The sequence below is a fragment of the Megalopta genalis genome, chromosome 10 (genome assembly GCF_051020955.1).
Source record: "Megalopta genalis isolate 19385.01 chromosome 10, iyMegGena1_principal, whole genome shotgun sequence".
Lineage (NCBI taxonomy): Eukaryota > Metazoa > Arthropoda > Insecta > Hymenoptera > Halictidae > Megalopta > Megalopta genalis.
The window spans coordinates 14,470,475-14,487,401 of NC_135022.1; the positions used below are offsets into that span (position 1 = coordinate 14,470,475).

Genomic DNA, 16,927 nt, shown 5'->3' on the forward strand with positions numbered 1-16,927 from the left:
TGAAATTATTATATTACAAACATATTAGAGACAACATAAAATCATGGAATATACGAAAACAGAAGTCAATATTTATTACATTTATACAGAATTTTAATATACATATAGCTATGTTTTTAATATTTAAAAGCGTATCGTTCTTTCACGTTGAATCGATTTGATAACTTTCTTTCTTATTTTCACATTTATCCACGATTTCTGAAATGAAGAGTTCCACACTGAACTTTTAGAAAATTGAATACAAGTAAATAAAAACTTTATAAAACACTCACTCTGTACAATTGTCTGCAATGTCAGAACAGTTGGTGACTCTGGAACTTCGATCAGAAAATTTTTACCTTCATCACAGCACCTGGCTAATAATGGATCTAATGGTATAGAACCAAAGAAATCAACATTTAATTCTTCGGCCATCGCACGGCCACCGCCTGTTGACGCAGGAAATATCTCGGTAGACTCCTATTTACAAATTATTTCATAAAATTATTGGATAATCAAACAATATCATCGTGAAAGATATATATTATTGTCCTTGATACTTGCTTTACATTTAGGACACACGAAAATGCTCATATTTTCGATAACACCTAAAATTGGAATGTTCACTTTTCGGCAAAAGTCGATTTCTTTTCTCACGTCCAATAAAGCAACTTGTTGTGGAGTTGTAACAATTACTGCTCCCGTTATACCAGCCTCTTTAAGGTAGGATGTTGCCGATAAATGTTCATCCGATGTTCCTGGAGGTGTGTCTAAAATGAGGTAGTCCAAACTACCCCAATCGACTTCTGATAGAAATTGTCTGATCATTCCTGAAGTTTACAAAATAGATAACGCCAATATGTCTTTAATTAGAAAAAAAATCAAAAGATTTACCATTTTTCTTTGGCCCTCTCCATATTACTGCTTCATCGGGACTAGCAAGCAAAAATCCAATGGACATCAAAGATAAATTGTCCTCTATATACTGAAAATTTGTAATATTAATAGTATATCGAACGTTGACAACATTTTATGTTTATAAAAAATATTTACTACTGGAGACCATCCTGATCCACTTTGGTGAACTTGTTCCCCTATTGCACCCAATACTCTTGGCTGAGATGGCCCACAAATGTCTATATCCAATACAGCAACCTATTGTATTTGAAACAGAGCGTAATCTAAACTTTTGAACTGTTCATGAAAATATGAGCAAAAGAAAATCTGTGTGATTTTTACAAAATAAGTCATCTAACATCCTGACTTAAAATTACTCATAATTCGGCCTTTGAAGAAGAATATGATGGAACAAAAACAGCTTGAAATAAAACTTGTTTTATTAATATTTTAATAGTTAACTGTAAGAAATATTCAATTCAATTTGAGAAACTAAAAATGAGCTTCCTACCTTCATAAAAATGAAAAACAATAAAAATCATATTATTACATATTTTTTTTCGATTCTCATATATTTTTTTCTTGATTCTTTTCTCCTAACTTTCAAGTTTAAATATACGAGTGGTTTTAAGTTAATATATCAGATAACTTATCCAGTGTATTAAAAAACAATTTAATATTTCTGAATTTTCATGACTATGGTTATAATTACAAGAAACAAAAGATTTAAAATCATCAAAAAAGATCCTATCCAATAATTACAAAGATATTAGTTAAATATCAGTGAACGTATAAGGTATGTATGAAGTAACATCATAGACTATGGTCGACCTCCACAATCAAAGGTAACTATGGTATCATGAATGTACATAGAAAACAATATGGACATTCTTGGTGTGGGAAAAAGGGTAAGCCTTTCTTAACTACTGATTACAATGCACGAAAACAACACAAATACACAATATCTGATTAGACATTAAAGTATTAATGGAAAATTAAAGAATTGAAGAATACAACTATGTATGAAATGCTATTTAGAGAAAAATATACAAACATTTGTTTGAGGATTATTTGCTGCTAAAGATCTGGACACCAACGATGTTATAGTGCTTTTCCCAACTCCACCTTTACCAGACAATACGAGTATCTTATTTTTGACAGCGAGAAGTCTTGCTTTAACCAGAGCTATACCAGGATCAGTTTGCTTTGTAGCACCAGATGCACATAATGTTTGATTCGGACATCCAGCACATGCAGACACTTTACCAGCATCTTCGCTAGTTGTACCAGGACAATCTAAAAAGTTACTATATATGTTTTTAATCTCAAAACATACACAAGAAAATTTTTAAGTGTACACGTAATACAAAAAGTTTACAAATATAAATATACATGAATGTGTAAAAAGTATTGATTAATTGTATTGTGAAATAATTTGATTCAATCTATATTATGCGAACTTTAAAATCGTTGTAGCGTATTGTAATTGTAAAGTGCAAAACGAAACATAACCTCGTACATGACCACTAGATGTTGAATATAATAACAGGATCGCAAGGATATTTCGTAAATTCGCGTATTTACTAACGACTAAACTAGCGTAAACACTTCATTCAATATATCGTAACATATCACGAGTACTTGGTCGCACGTGTACTTACGTTGCGGTGCATCAGTAGGTACATCTGCCATGTTGAATTTTAACTATGTAAATATGTAAATTATAATAATCGGTATGTATGTAAATTCTTTAAATATCCGATGAGTAGACAATTATAGATAGTTAGTAAATGGTTAGTGAATGTGAATTTTTGCGATTTTATTGTTATGAAATACATAATAAAAGGAAAAGTACAAATTTGTGCGTTGAACTTACTTAAAAAGAAAAATACATATGTATATCTTTTCATTATTTTACATACTATAATTTGTTTTTAGCAGATTTATGTATTACTTTTATAAAAGACGACTCACAACGACAGTATACAACGCAATATTTTAGACTAATTTCATATTTTTCTTATTACTAAACTATAAAATCTTTTACATGATTTATGATTACAGTTTTATATTTACGATTCAAGTAATTCCACAAATTTTTAGACTAAATAAAGTTAAGTTTGCTATGACTGATTAAATATATTTGTAAAAGAAAAGTATTTAAATGGCTGCCAGAATTCATGAAGTTCTATTCATTTGATATAAAAATTTGAAGTAGTTTTCTTATTCAATATGGGTATCTTTGTTTTATCTGCCAAAGCTTATTAGATTGAAAAAAAATTGTATAAACTTAATCAAGATAATGAAAATTAAGTACGTACAATTTGCAGTGCGTCCAGTTTAAGTGTATACAAATGATTATTTTTTTAAGCATTAACAATACAAAGACATGTTTCAGACAAATGTTATACGATCATACGATCGATTTATGAGCATTTAATTAATGATTTTAATATTTAAAAGCTCCGAAGCACGTTTAAAATAAAGTATGTTCGGTCTGCCGAGAAGTCTCGAAAATATTGGGAACTCGCACATTTGGCGATCACTGGTAACATCGAAGAATTTATAGATATATATAATAATAATATAATAATAATAAAATATAATATAATAATATATAATTCTGTTAATCAAAAGCAAAATCTGCTTTCTAATTTTTTTTATAGTTAGTTCTAACTCTTTTTACTCACTCGATTCCATATCGTAATTAAATTTTATCTAGCACCCTCAACTTAAAAAAAAAATATTAAAAAACATTAAACTACTTTTAAAAAATTGAGGCATTGAAGACATGGTATATTTAAATACGTTGAAATGTTTATCTATTTATTTGATTACAATGTTACAATATTATACAAAAAAAGGAAGAAATTTATGAAAATCGCATATCGGTTATCGAAACGCAATGAAAACATTGAAATTTCATAATGTTCTCTAAAGTATTCTATTTTTAACTTAGCAATTACCGTGGTATACCAATGATATGTCGCTGTCTTGCATCGAGCCGGTAACAAAATATGGTTCGAGGGATTACAACGGTAGACACGAGTTGATACCTTGGCGTCCAAACGCAGGCTATGAAAACGTTGAAGTTTTTCCTTTGTAAGTGTGCCGGAATTATGCAATAATTTTATCATTTATCCGTTTCACTACTACTACTTAACTACTTTCTATTAATGCTTCTAGAACGACAAAGACAATACCAAGTTACGCTGGGAACGCTGTGAATTCGTTAAAATTTCCGAATCTTCTAACAGGATATCATCGTAATCCTATACATGCGACGAAAACTGCTCTTCATACACGGTTCACCCCTAACGAATGGTTCGAAAAACAAGTGAAATGTTATAACGAAGCGGATTCGTGTCGACATTTTTCGGAGAGAACACGGAACGATGCTTTACGAGTTATCAGGTAAGTCGAGTACACTAATTCTCATGTGATAGGCGCGTTCTATCCTTTCGATTGCACGAACAATTAATTTGCATGTTAAGATAGCCTAGTTTACCGAGCAGACTCTTCTCCTTATAAAAATAGTTTTTCATCTGTTTATCCAGAAGCACAATACGATAATAAAAATAATGATAATAATGATTTGTTACAATAATATCAATAATTATAATAATAATTATAAGAAGAAATCTAATTAGAAATACACGAAAGGTGTGACGTAGTGAGATTGGATGTACTCTAAGGAGCATAGCTGTACCAATAACCACAAGTTTTGTATAAATCTTTATTGCCCGTTCAAAATGAAAAGTATATGTTGTGTCGCCTCCTCGGTCTATTTCTCGATCTCCTTTTCGGCCGCCTGGCGCCTTCTCCTCGATCTCCTCAGCCGCCTGGCGCCTTCTTCTCGATCTCCTCAGCCGCTTGGTGCCTTTTCCTCGATCCCCTCAACCGCCTGGCGCCTTTTCCTCGATCTCCTCAGCTGCCTAGTGCCTTTTGCTCGATCTTCTCAGCCACCTGGCGCCTTTTCCTCGATCTCCTCAGCCGCCTGGCGCCTTTTCATCGATCTCCTCAGCCGCTTGGCGCCTTTTCCTCGATCTTCTCAGCCGCCTGACGCCTTTTCCTCGATCTTCTTAGCCATGTGGCGCCTTTTCCTTGATCCTCTCAACCGCCTGGCGCCTTCTCCTCGATCTTCTCAGCCACCTGGCACCTTTTGCTCGATCCCCTCAACCGCCTGGCGCCATTTCCTCGATCTTCTCAGCCGCCTGGCGCCTTTTGCTCGATCTCCTCAGCCGCCTGGCGCCTTTTCATCGATCTCCTCAGCCGCCTGGCACCTTTTCCTCGATCTCCTCAGCCGCCTGACGCCTTTTCCTCGATCTTCTTAGCCGCGTGGCGCCTTTTCCTTGATCCTCTCAACCGCCTGGCGCCTTCTCCTCGATCTCCTCAGCCGCCTGACGCCTTTTCATACACCTTCATAAGTATACAATATCCAAACGCAACTCGAGCTTCGGAAAGGATATGCATATGTATAAAAAAACTGTTCGACATCTACCATTAGAATCGAGACCTAAGCTTTCCTTTTTTATTCCAATTAAGTATACTACTCACACGCGAATGTAGAAACCTTCCCAAAATAAACGAAATTCACGAGGACTGACACACATATTAGATAATAGCTGGTTGGATGCTATAACTTCTAATGGTCAGTTTTTCAAAATTAATCGAACATCTGGGAAACCTCGCTTGTTAGATTAATAGTCTTGTAATGAGGGAGATAATAAAATTACGGACTGATGTATCAGAGATGCCGAAGAGAAAATTCAGCACGGACAATACGATACTGGCAGAAGACTTGGGGAGAGAATAAACGATATCAGTTTCTGGCGAAACGAGGTCGCTTCCGAATTGGAAAGGTTGCTTCAAGAAATTGAAAGACTTCAAGATTGTCGTTCAATTTTAGAGAAAGCTATTAGAGATATCGAAGCTCCGCTGCATATCGCCGAAGAATGCCTTTACCACAGAGAAGCTAGGAAAGGTAACGATAAAGTTAATGATGAGTGAAATAAGAAAACACTTTCTCTGAATTACTCATAAATACACTGTAACTCCTAAAACTGTATATAGTCCTCGTGCAACAAGAAGGCACCTTTACGTTTACATTCCCCCTCTTACTAGCTGCAGTAGTAAGAAGAGGAATGTAAGCACAAAGCTGTCTTCTTGTCGCGTGAGGACTATAGTCATTGTTTCGAAAAGAAGAGACCTGAAATATACCGGCAGTTGGAATAAATGTGTGCCTCACTTCGGTAACTTCTGTTTCGGTTTCTACTGTTAAGAAATCGAAGGTCCTTTCACGGTTCGATAAATAAATCTTTAAAGAAAAAAAGAAATTTAAGAACACACTTTCTGTCTTAACTGTAAAAGTTATACGAATGATTCTCCCGATCCTTCCAAATATTACGCAACAATTTCTTATATATTTGAAACTTACATGATGTGAGAAATCTTTAATCCTCGGGCGCGGCAGACCATATCGCTGAGACGCAGAAGCCTATATGCTCTTAACTGATATAGCTTAGAATTAATTTCTCTGTGAAAATTGCACATTATTGCGGATTATTGAGTGACAATGATGTCGAATAAACGAGGAGAAGGAAATAAATTTTGGAATAGTAAGCAATCGTTTTTTATTCATGACTTTTATAATGTGATCAGTGTTGGCCGCCAGAGGATTAACGCAACAATTGTCTGAGGCAATTTTCAATTTATCTTAAAAATTAAAAGTTCGAGAATAGATCTAAACGATGGAGCAGACTTCTTCCTTTTTGAAACCGTTAAAAATCTATGATCGCCGATGTGCCACAGGTTTCATCCTTTGGAAAACAGGCTATAGTTAGTTGATACGTATTTACACTTGTATAACCATTCTGTATACAAAAGGCATAGAGCTTGTGCACGACGATTCGGAAAAATGTTTGCTGAAAGAGATCCAGATGTTACATCAGAATCGAAAGAAACTGGATACCTGTTTGAACACGTGTAAAGAACAGGTAATGAATAATCAGAACTTGTCTACAGAATGCAAATTAATAGATTTCGTTTGCAGCTTCGTGATTGCAGAGCCTCTCAAAACGAATTGGAATTAGACCTGAGGAACAAAGAAAACGCACTGGGAATAGATTCAATGTGTCATCGATTGAACAATTACAGTCACGGATTGCAATATTACGCCGGAATCAACGAATACGATCCGTGGTACGGAAGAATATGTTTTATATTGTGTTATAGACAACTTTGAAAGCAAGACAAAGATTTCTAATGCTTTGAACAATGACTTCCTCTGTCGATGTTACGTGTGATGTCGAGTTCTTTGGTGTCCGAAAACACTTACATTAATGATGTTTGGGTCACATAGACACGACTAAAAAAAATATGTGCGTATTTTTGTAAACTGCACATAATACAAAAGAAAGTAAACATTTGTTTGCAGTTAATGAGAACGGGAGTAGTATATGTATTATCAGCCATACTGTTTATCGATATATTGCGCGAGGAAATGCGGAGTATCGTTAAGGATTTATTAGAAAATTTGCCCTTAATGAATGATCAGTTAGATCATGTTGGGAAGGGAAAGTATTTGATGACACTGAATTGCATACCTACGCGTTTTTCCAACGATCCTGCGATGGAGGGGATCAAAGAAGAGGAGCGATCCTGTGTTTAAGTTACCATTTTTTCTAATTTCGAAATTGTTTAACAGTTACAAACCCTCGAAAGTTTACAATGTTTGCTAACTTTTACGAAATTTTATTATATTTTCGAAACTATTAAAAATACAAAGTTCCGTATTTTTTGGTAATCCTGAAGGATATACGTACCCGAATACATTTCTTTTCTATTTAGAAAAATATTTTTTCAACACACGAAAAGATAAAATATTTCTGTTTTGCAAATTTGATCTGCGGTCATGTGTTGTGTGTGTTAAATTTTGACACACATACGGTCATCTGTGTCAAAATTTGAAAAAGATACGTTGGTCTTCCGTGAATTCTCCCCTTTCCATTGCAATTTTTTAATTCGTGATCACTATGAAACTGCAATGAAGATAGGGCGAAGAATGTTGTGGCGTGCTCCGATTTATTATTTGAATGAAGTCGTAAAACAGAATCGACAGGTTCACAAGACAGCTGAATAGTGTTATTTATGCTCTCAGAACAATTTTAGTAATCCATTCTTGGTCGATGACACTATTTTTATAATAATCACACTTGTGAGTAACAGTTTGTTCCATGACTATATTGTAACAAAAGTGTCATTGCCCAAGAGTGAATTACAGAAATTAGGAGCTATAATAATAATAAGGAGCTACCCGCCTTTCCTCTACATAGTAATGTTAAACAAATAGAAAAAACAAAAAATGCTCCATCTATTGAGATGATATTTTATTAAACATTGTCCGTTTTACAAAAACGATTAAAGTCAACCGGAAGGTTTCTGCTATTAAATTATATAATAATACAATTAAAGTAAACAAAATTGTACAATAATCAACAAACACTGATTTCACATGGGAATATAATCACTTTGGGCTGAAATGAATGTTGCTAAAGTTATGACCATTTGAATTTGGTTCGATTTTTCGAATACGTCGATATAAAATAAAGATTTGCACTACACCACACACGGTCAACATTCCTAGTTTTTAAAATAAGTTAAATATATTTAACATTTAATGTATTTTCATATTATATACAATTGCATAACTAATATTATTAAAACAAACATTTCTAAATGTTGAAATCAGTTCGCGCGTCTCAGTATTTCAGAGCAAGAAACGTGGGCTGATGCAGCAAACCGAATAGTCGAGAAGTCTCGAATAGAACGAAACAGAAGCTGCCAGTTGAGATCAAACGCGGAGGTTCTGACGAACAAAGTTGCACAGGAAATGTGGGATGCATGGAGCACCACAAATAACGCTTTATCTCACAGATCTTCCGAATTGCTTGAAGCTAAAACGAGGCTTGAACAACATCTACAAAAAGTGAATACTATGTAGTGTTTGTCAGCTCTATCGATGCACTAATAGAACTTTCTCTTCTTACGTTCCTGTTGCAGGTACAGCAAGAAATATTCGAAGTGGAAAAAAATTTGGAACTTATGCGTAAAGCTATAGCGGATAAAAGTTACGCTGTTAAAGTAGCTCATACCAGACTAGAAGCCAGAATGCATCGGCCAGATATCGAACTGTGCCGCGATTACGCTCACGTAAGGTTCGTTTCGTTGTTTTGGTGTAACACGAACAATAGCTTATTACTCAACGTTATCACTTCATTATATTGTTACAGCCTTAAGAAAGAAATCGACGAAATAAATCATCAGGTGGACAGAATGCAGAGGTCGTTGAATGAATTGGAGAACCAACAGCAAAAATTATTAAGAACCCGCTCGAAATTAGAACACGATCTAGCTCTAAAAATCGATGCGATGTACATCGATCGAGAGAAAGTCTCTGGTCTTCGACGCGCTTATCCGATCAACGTTCTTTTCAGATTCTAATGGCAGTGCACGAACGCGTTCTCCAATTTCTCTACACCATTGAAATACACTCTTAAAGAAATTTAGGCCAAGTGATATTTCAAGGTACACCCACAAAGAATACACTGGACATTTATTTAACGATATGATTCTATTTGTTCTTTAAAATCTAACGCATTTCTAGTATTTACAATTAATCCTTCCTTAAAAAATTCGGTATAGGTAGAGTCATTCCCGGTTTTGCTTGGAAGAACGTATACGATAGCAAGATCTCGTCGATGTTCTCCATTTTCGGATCGTCAACGATTTGCGGATCGATGTAGAAAAAAACGGGCATGTCAACCTGTAACAGTAGGATTATCGGGGCTCGTAATAGATTCATTTCTTAGTAGTACAAGGTATTGATTCATAAGATGAATTCATAATAAAAATAGTCGGTACGGATCGAATTGCACTTACTTCTTCGTGAGGATTGAGCTGTTGTTCCTCGAAACAAAAGCACTGAATTTTATTGAAATACTGGCCCGCTTCGAACGGTACAACGTTGTAAGTAGATACACCGGTGATAGGCACATCCAGTGGATTTCTTGCTGTGTAGAAAGCCAAAGCAGTTTCTCCAGGCACGACATTTATATGATTTTGTTGAGGTTTAAAGTTCCATTGCATCATTGCCGACGTGTCCGCATTAAACGATATTTTGATGATCCTATCCTTGATCGGCTGCATCTTACTCACCTTCTCGGCATCATGACCAACGGACACTGTTCCTCCGTAACTATACGACTGTTGTCAAAAGAATTTTATTCACTTGTTATATTTTTCTCTAATAACATTATATAGCCTAATGTAATATAATGTAATAAAATAAAGTAGAACATAACATTATCTGTAAACTGTTTAATTAAATAGAAAGTTCGAATAAGGGTCTCTGTTATATGTGTTCTGAATATAATGTAATGTATGTATTTTTGATTAGTGGTCATAATTCGTAATTATTGGGAGAAATAGCCTTCAAAATCAAAACTAATTTCTTCAATATATTTCTTAAATCAAGTAGAGCATTTGAACCTTAATTTTTTGACTTAAATTTTCTGTGACAGATAATCCAACTTGGAGGAGGCCTCAATTTGATAGAAACAGCTTTTTACAGACAGATGTTTAGAGGTCACGTGAAGATAAAATGAGTTGTCTTAAATAGGATTGTATATTTTTGTACTGATGTGCTAATTGATGTAGCTTCTCATACCCTATAAAATATGTTTAATGATCGTGATTTCTTTTTATATACAAGTAATTTACATTTAAAGATTAAATCCGATCATACTCTATATTGATCCCATGTAATATGTATTTAACTAGAAGCAATAGCACACAAATGAAACAAAATTTTAGTAGTGAGATACTTATATATTGTTGGTCATCAATGACTCAAATCATCGTCTGTTTTGTTGACATCTTCATGAGAACATTGGTTTAATTAATTTGGTTTTAATATTATATACCATGTAATGTTATGTACCATCCAATATTATATACCAATATTCAATACTACGATATGTTATTTCCATATCCTTTTGCTATCATAGCATGAGAATTTGGAATCATATAATATTGATGATTATGTCATCGAATTGTAACCACCACTATCTTAGTCTCATGATATTTGTGTTCTCTAGAGGGATAATAAATGCTTTTATTTGTATATTGGAAATTGCTTCTTTAAAAAGTAAACCATAATATAATATAATGTAGTGCAATGCAATTAAATAAGATACGATATGATGTGTTACCTGACAAAAAATTCTGTATAAAGGCACAGCTGCATAAGTGCATCCAAGAAGTAGCATACCGAATCCGCTCCAATATAAACGCGCGGACCGGAACTTTTTGGCTTGAGCGGCATGGTATTGACTAAACAATACTCGAGACACAGTAACACCTGCTTGTTTCGAGCACCCACTAAATAGTTTTTGGTATAATTTGAAATACATGTTGACTTGCCACTATCGACTAACGTAACCTAAAAGTGGCGACGAAAGAAAAGTTTCGTACAAACTTTCATGCAACGTGTTTTCATATGTAGACTTAATTTTGGAAATAAATCACCGACACATTTTGTTGATTACCTGCCAATAATATTCGTCGAAGTAAATTACGTATGTACATCTGAAACCATGGACGCGGCCATTTTGATCGAATACGCACATGTCGCCATCAGTCGAGATATCGAAAAATTTAAATGTACTTGAATGTGTTGCATACGTACAACACGGGTACTCGCAAAACTCGAATCGGGTAATGTGTATTCGGTTTGAAGAATCGATCCAAGCCGAGTACTCGAAAGATCGGGCCGGCTCGACAGAATTGAGTAGCTCGAAAAAATTGAGTAGTTCGAAAGAAATCGAGCGGCGCGAATGTAAGCGAGCGGTTCGAATATAAGCGAGCAATTCGGACTCATTTCAAGCGATTCGCTATGATAGAGCGTCCTGAGTGATCTGAATAAACTTCTTCATGTACAATAAACATATTATACTACTGCTTTATTTTAGATGTTTTTAGATATTTTTCTTTCGAGCTACAGTGATTTCTTTCCGACTGTCGCCGGATCCAAATTGTAAGCAGTTCTAGAATCGAAGTCGTGGTTCTTTGAGCCTCGCGACTCGCCTTTATAGTTGCCGTCATCTCGTGAGAGAGAGAGAGAGAGAGAGAGAGAGAGAGAGAGAACGAAACTATCTGGAAAGGAGCGGCCAGCATGCTGATGTACATTACTATGAATACATTGTAATGCTAGAATAAAAACATGACTTAACTTTTTTATTTTTTATTTTTTATATATGAAAATTTTTTTAACATATCGATCAGATTTTCCAAATAAAATGAAACCAAACGTGACATACTTTAGGTGACATGGTTCGGTTCGATTACAGTGTGAGGACGAGCCAACGTGTTCGACGGTGAGTGTGAAGGATCAGTTTTAAAATGTAAACATGAAAAAAAAGTTATGTCATTGCGTTATGAGTTGTCCTCCTGGAATTCGAGTTAAAGGAGCCGCGTCGCGAACGCATGAAACGCTTGACCGACTCTGTCGAACCTTAGCATCGACGTAGCCAGAAAATCGATAAATTACAGGGCCGTAGCAATGTCAAGGCGTCAGTGATAATAGACCCGAATTACGTCATTTGGAGAAACAGAGAACTGTAGTTCCATTCGACCCGAGTTTTATTCTATCTTTCTCTTTCACGAGATATCGGCGACTATAAAGATGAGCCGCCAGGCACGGGTATCGCGACTTACTACTCTCGTATTCGACGGTTACAATCCCGACCCCGCGTCTTTTAGGGAGAGAATACTGTAGTTGCCGACATCTCGTGAGAGAGAGAGAGAGAGAGAGAGAGAGAGAGAGAGAGGAAGAGAGAGAGAGAGAGAGGAAGAGAGAGAAAGAGAGAGAGGAAGAGAGAGAGAGGGAAATAGAGAGGGAGAGAAAGAGAGGATGAAACTCGGGGCGAACGAAACTACCTGAAAGGCAGCGGCCTGCATGCCGTGGTGTACATCACTATGAATTCAACGGTCGTTGAGATTGGTCTTCTTGCTCACACTGGAAGTGATCATTTTGTGTCATTGTTGTTTACTACCAGTATCATTAATTTGTAGTGTCAAGTGTTACTATTAGTGATATTAATAGTTAGTGATATATAAATTATGGCAATTAATATCATAATTAGTAATCGTTCTTTTTAATCGCTTTACACTCTAAATTACATACGCATATCTTTACTATTAATATTATGGATTCAAAAAAGAAATATACGTTATTAAACATGCAGCAACGTTTGGAGGTCTTGAAGGATCTTCGAGAAAAAATGCCGTGTAAACAAATTGGAAAGAAATACGGGGTTGGCGTTCGAACAATCCAACGCATTCTAAAAGATGCTACAAAAGTTAATGAGTTTGCAGATAAAAGTAAACGCGAACTCAAGCGACGAAGAATAATAAAGCCACACTATGACGAAGTAGATAAAGAATTATGGTCATGGTATGAACAAAGAAGAACTCTTGGCGACCGTATAACCGATGCTCTAATATTAAAAAAGGCGATAGAATTGAAAAAAAATCTGCCGTCATGCTCGCAATTTAAGATCAGTCGTGGCTGGTTGTCAAAATTTAAAATACGTCATGGTATACGTCTCAGGGACGTGTACTGCAAGAAAGTTAAGACTGATCAGGATGAAGCATTTTTGAAAAATTTAAAAATAATATTGAGAGATGAAAATATAAGTTTAGAAAATGTTTACAATATATACGAAAGCGGACTTGTTTGGAAAGCTCTGCCGACGAAAACACTGATCGGAGAAGAAGAAAAAGATCTTAATGAACATCAGATGAAAAAAGATAGAATTGCAATTGGTTTATGCGCGAATGCGTTAGGCACAAATAAGATTATGCCACTTGTTATTTACAAACATAAAAATCCAATAGCTTTGAAACACGAAGTTTCGTTACCTGTCATTTTTAAATCGCAGCCAAATGCATGGATGGACAAAACATTATTTTTAGATTGGTTTGAAAACCATTTCAAACCGTCTGTGAAACAATATCAAGAGGAGAAACGAATACTACAGAAAGCGATCCTATTGTTAGATAATTGTGAAGCCTATAAAGTTTCGCAACAAGAAAATGAGGATATTAAAATTATATATTTACCGCCCAATACATCTATTCTGGAACCGTTGGATCAAGAGATCGTAGAGAAAACAAAAAGACTTTTCCGTCACAAGTTCTTGCAACGTGTTTTAACGTACGATGGAGGAATAAATGAATTTTATGCCAACTACACAATAAAAAACTGCATTGACATTTTATCCGTATCCTGGTCGGAAATTACGCAAGGTAATATTAAAAACGCGTGGAATAAAATTATTAATCCTACTGATCCTCCCATTCAATCGCACATGACAGAGTTTAAACCTGATTGGCAAGACATGATAAGTACGATCACAGGAGAACAACGCACCCCGTCACATGTTACGCAATATTTAATAAACTGTGAGGAAGCAGAAAGGAGGAACGAGGACGAAGAAATAAAAGAAGAAACGGAAGAAATTCAAGAAGGAACCCAAGAAATAATTTACGCAGAGAGCGATAACGAAATTGTGAACCATGAATTACACATGATATTTGAGAGATTGACATTTTACAGTGCAAGTGCGCCAATTTTTATACAATGCATAGTGCAAGGATTACAAATATATTTCTTAGGCAAGGAGCATTACATAAGGTATGTACAAATTTGCAGCCAATTTAAAAATGTGAAATATTCATAAATTAATTTTTTTTACATTATTTGTTATTAGGTAATAGGGGGAAACCACGATACATATCTCTACACAATTCGCCATAAAATAATTAAATATAAAATATAATTTTACACCTCTCTAATTAGTATGTGTATAATTATGTATAATATCAATGCAGCTTTTTAATGTATAAATCTCGTAACCATGAATGCGATCAAATTGTATATTGGATATATCGATACATGTATCTACTTGTATAGAATGAATACATTTCAAGTATAATCATTGAGACTTTATATTAAAAATACTATATAGTTATTATTTATTTGTATAATAATGTATTTTTATTGTATAGTCATAGCAATATTAGAATAAAATGAATTACGCAATAAGTATTCAATAAATATATATATAATTTATTTTAATCGGAAATATTTGTCCAAACTATGTTATGTTTAATCTCATTTTAATCAGAAAACCATCAGCAATATATTAAAAAAAATTCAGTTTTAAGATGACAAAATCAAAACAATTGTGTCATTGCATTACGAGTTGTCTTTCGGGAATTCGAGTCAAAGGAGCCGCGGCACGTGCCGCAGCACACGTGTTCACCGGCTCCGTCGAACCTTAGCATCGGCGTAGCGAGAAAATCGATAAATTACAGGGCCGTAGTAATAGTACCGCGTCATTCATTGCATACCAAGATTTCGACATCTGGGGAGAGAATACATAATGTATAAAGGCGAGACTCGAAGAATCGTGTCTTCTATTCCCTTGAAATACACTTTCAATTTCGACCTCGCGAATTTTAGGGAGAGATTACTGTATATTGAAATATGTTTAAATTTTCAATCGTGCGTAATTTCTCGTCTGATTACATTGTATGCCGTTGGCCAGTCGCTGTGCCTTTAATATTCAAGGCTCGGAGTTTGAAACTGGCCTCCAGTTCGTAAGGGAATACAGTAGTGTGTCTCTCTTCCCGGCGTAACTTGAGTATGCCAATTCTGACACCGAGACACAGTAATGTCTCTCCAATTTACGCTCAGATTGTCCACAAAAATGGACGATTTTTGTAAGAGGAGATGCGATCATTCGAGCCTTGCGGTTCGTTTTTATATTTACGAATTGTCAAGATTATGTTAAGGTTATGCAAGGCTCGAATAATCGTATCTTCTCTTCCCAAATTGTCCATTTTTGTGCACGATCTGAGCGTCAGTTAGGGAGACATTACTGTATTACTACGGCCCTTTAATTTATTGATTTTCTTGCGGCCCCGTAATTGCGGCTCCTTTGACTCGAATTCCCGGAAGACAACTCATATAATGCTATGACATAACTTTTTTTTAATTCTAACATTTTAATACTGATTTTTTTTTAACATATTGCTGATAGTTTTCTGATTAAAATGGGACCAAATATGATATAATTTGGACAGATATTTCTGTTGACAATAAAATCAAAGGCGATAGACGTTGCACGTAATGGACTACCAAGATGCACGTGACTTGCGGTGGAGAAGAGTTTAGGCAAAGTTACTGCCTTTACTGATGTTTATTTCATTCTCCCAAAAAATACAAATTTGTCGCCTTAAATACTATTTTCTGATGCTTTGGAACAATCAATCGGATGCAAGGACGACTATGATCAGTGCGCTGCTGTCACAGTTTTCGCAGGTATGGAGGGTGGTCAGGGAGTTCGCGGTCGCTAGAACCACCCTGGCTATGGTATGATGCGATGAGCAACCGCGTGAGCCACATCTGCAACGTTTATTGCGCTACTGGCGCTGAGTTTCGAGGACGTTGAATGTCGTGTTCTTTCTCGATGTTCGACCTCTTAAAATTCCAGGGTTAATGGAAAATGTACAGAAAACAATTCCTTCACACTCTCCACGCGTAGGCTCGTCTTCAAAACGATGTCGAACTTTTCCCATGCCGGCAAATTCTAAACCAGAAACTCTTCCCTTCTCGGCATCTCTTACCCATGGACTTCGAATAGCGTAACTTCACTGATATTTTCTTATATTTACATATCTTCTTTGACCACGCCTTTAATATTTCATATGTTAAAAATCGGGTTTTCTAATGCTTTTTTCGCAAATAAAATAAGTTACTTATTACATATAATGAATAAGAATGGTCTAAAGTGTTCGATATCATTTTAATTGGAAAATGTGATCAATATATTAAAAAAATTTTCATGTATAAACAATTATAAATAAAAAAGTTAAGTCATCGTTTTTATTCTATCACTACAATGTATTCATAGTAATGTACACC

The 16,927-nt window shown here is 35.2% G+C and overlaps 4 protein-coding genes across 7 annotated transcripts; 2 read left to right on the top strand and 2 right to left on the bottom strand.

Annotated features, from left to right (window-relative positions):
- Nucleotides 1-49: 49 nt before the first annotated feature.
- Nubp1 (NUBP iron-sulfur cluster assembly factor 1) lies at nt 50-2,633 on the bottom strand. Its single transcript, XM_033469903.2, has 7 exons — nt 2,538-2,633; nt 1,931-2,172; nt 1,033-1,134; nt 874-964; nt 544-809; nt 273-459; nt 50-198 (listed from the first exon to the last, which is right to left on the bottom strand). Exons 1-7 carry the CDS (start codon nt 2,566-2,568, stop codon nt 143-145), a joined length of 975 nt encoding a protein of 324 aa, XP_033325794.1. The 5' UTR covers nt 2,569-2,633; the 3' UTR covers nt 50-142.
- LOC117220180 (tektin-3) lies at nt 1,576-10,143 on the top strand. Of its 2 annotated transcripts, XR_013034209.1 has the most exons (10): nt 1,576-1,784; nt 3,836-3,978; nt 4,063-4,290; nt 5,628-5,860; nt 6,763-6,872; nt 6,929-7,077; nt 8,641-8,863; nt 8,938-9,092; nt 9,168-9,462; nt 9,580-10,143. XR_013034209.1 is itself a non-coding variant. In XM_076524716.1 (9 exons), exons 1-9 carry the CDS (start codon nt 1,740-1,742, stop codon nt 9,376-9,378), a joined length of 1,497 nt encoding a protein of 498 aa, XP_076380831.1. In that variant the 5' UTR covers nt 1,576-1,739; the 3' UTR covers nt 9,379-10,143. The 2 variants fall into 2 exon arrangements, 1 of the variants encoding a protein (XP_076380831.1); XM_076524716.1 differs by having other exon boundaries at nt 9,168-10,143.
- Nucleotides 9,490-11,611, bottom strand: Cox11 (Cytochrome c oxidase copper chaperone COX11). Of its 2 annotated transcripts, none has more exons than XM_033469908.2 (4): nt 11,484-11,611; nt 11,148-11,377; nt 9,817-10,140; nt 9,490-9,700 (listed from the first exon to the last, which is right to left on the bottom strand). In XM_033469908.2, the coding sequence occupies exons 2-4, from the start codon at nt 11,346-11,348 to the stop codon at nt 9,551-9,553; spliced, it is 675 nt and encodes a 224-aa protein (XP_033325799.2). In that variant the 5' UTR covers nt 11,349-11,377; nt 11,484-11,611; the 3' UTR covers nt 9,490-9,550. The 2 variants fall into 2 exon arrangements, with proteins under 2 accessions (XP_033325799.2, XP_033325800.2); XM_033469909.2 differs by having other exon boundaries at nt 11,488-11,594.
- A 992-nt stretch (nt 11,612-12,603) lies between these two features.
- On the top strand, nt 12,604-15,043 carry LOC117220035 (jerky protein homolog-like). 2 transcript variants are annotated; one of them, XM_033469671.2, is made up of 3 exons: nt 12,604-14,244; nt 14,314-14,632; nt 14,709-15,043. In XM_033469671.2, exons 1-3 carry the CDS (start codon nt 13,143-13,145, stop codon nt 14,710-14,712), a joined length of 1,425 nt encoding a protein of 474 aa, XP_033325562.1. In that variant the 5' UTR covers nt 12,604-13,142; the 3' UTR covers nt 14,713-15,043. The 2 variants fall into 2 exon arrangements, with proteins under 2 accessions (XP_033325562.1, XP_033325561.1); XM_033469670.2 differs by having other exon boundaries at nt 12,613-14,632.
- The last annotated feature ends 1,884 nt before the right edge of the window (nt 15,044-16,927 follow it).

What these genes read in the sequence shown, in the direction of transcription:
- LOC117220180 (XM_076524716.1), top strand. Translation starts at nt 1,740, where the DNA reads ATGTACATAGAAAACAATATGGACATTCTTGGTGTGGGAAAAAGG. An exon ending in TTCTTGGTGTGGGAAAAAGG is followed by an intron (nt 1,785 to 3,835) that starts GTAAGCCTTTCT and finishes TTTTTAACTTAG; the next exon opens with CAATTACCGTGGTATACCAA. An exon ending in AACGTTGAAGTTTTTCCTTT is followed by an intron (nt 3,979 to 4,062) that starts GTAAGTGTGCCG and finishes TAATGCTTCTAG; the next exon opens with AACGACAAAGACAATACCAA.
- Nubp1 (XM_033469903.2), bottom strand. Translation starts at nt 2,568, where the DNA reads ATGGCAGATGTACCTACTGATGCACCGCAAC. An exon ending in GAGAGGGCCAAAGAAAAATG is followed by an intron (nt 810 to 873) that starts GTAAATCTTTTG and finishes TGTAAACTTCAG; the next exon opens with GAATGATCAGACAATTTCTA. An exon ending in TCGTGTGTCCTAAATGTAAA is followed by an intron (nt 460 to 543) that starts GCAAGTATCAAG and finishes ATTTGTAAATAG; the next exon opens with GAGTCTACCGAGATATTTCC.
- Cox11 (XM_033469908.2), bottom strand. Translation starts at nt 11,348, where the DNA reads ATGTATTTCAAATTATACCAAAAACTATTTAGTGGGTGCTCGAAACAA. An exon ending in TATACAGAATTTTTTGTCAG is followed by an intron (nt 10,141 to 11,147) that starts GTAACACATCAT and finishes TTTTGACAACAG; the next exon opens with TCGTATAGTTACGGAGGAAC. An exon ending in AGCTCAATCCTCACGAAGAA is followed by an intron (nt 9,701 to 9,816) that starts GTAAGTGCAATT and finishes CTACTGTTACAG; the next exon opens with GTTGACATGCCCGTTTTTTT.
- LOC117220035 (XM_033469670.2), top strand. Translation starts at nt 13,143, where the DNA reads ATGGATTCAAAAAAGAAATATACGTTATTAAACATGCAGCAACGTTTG.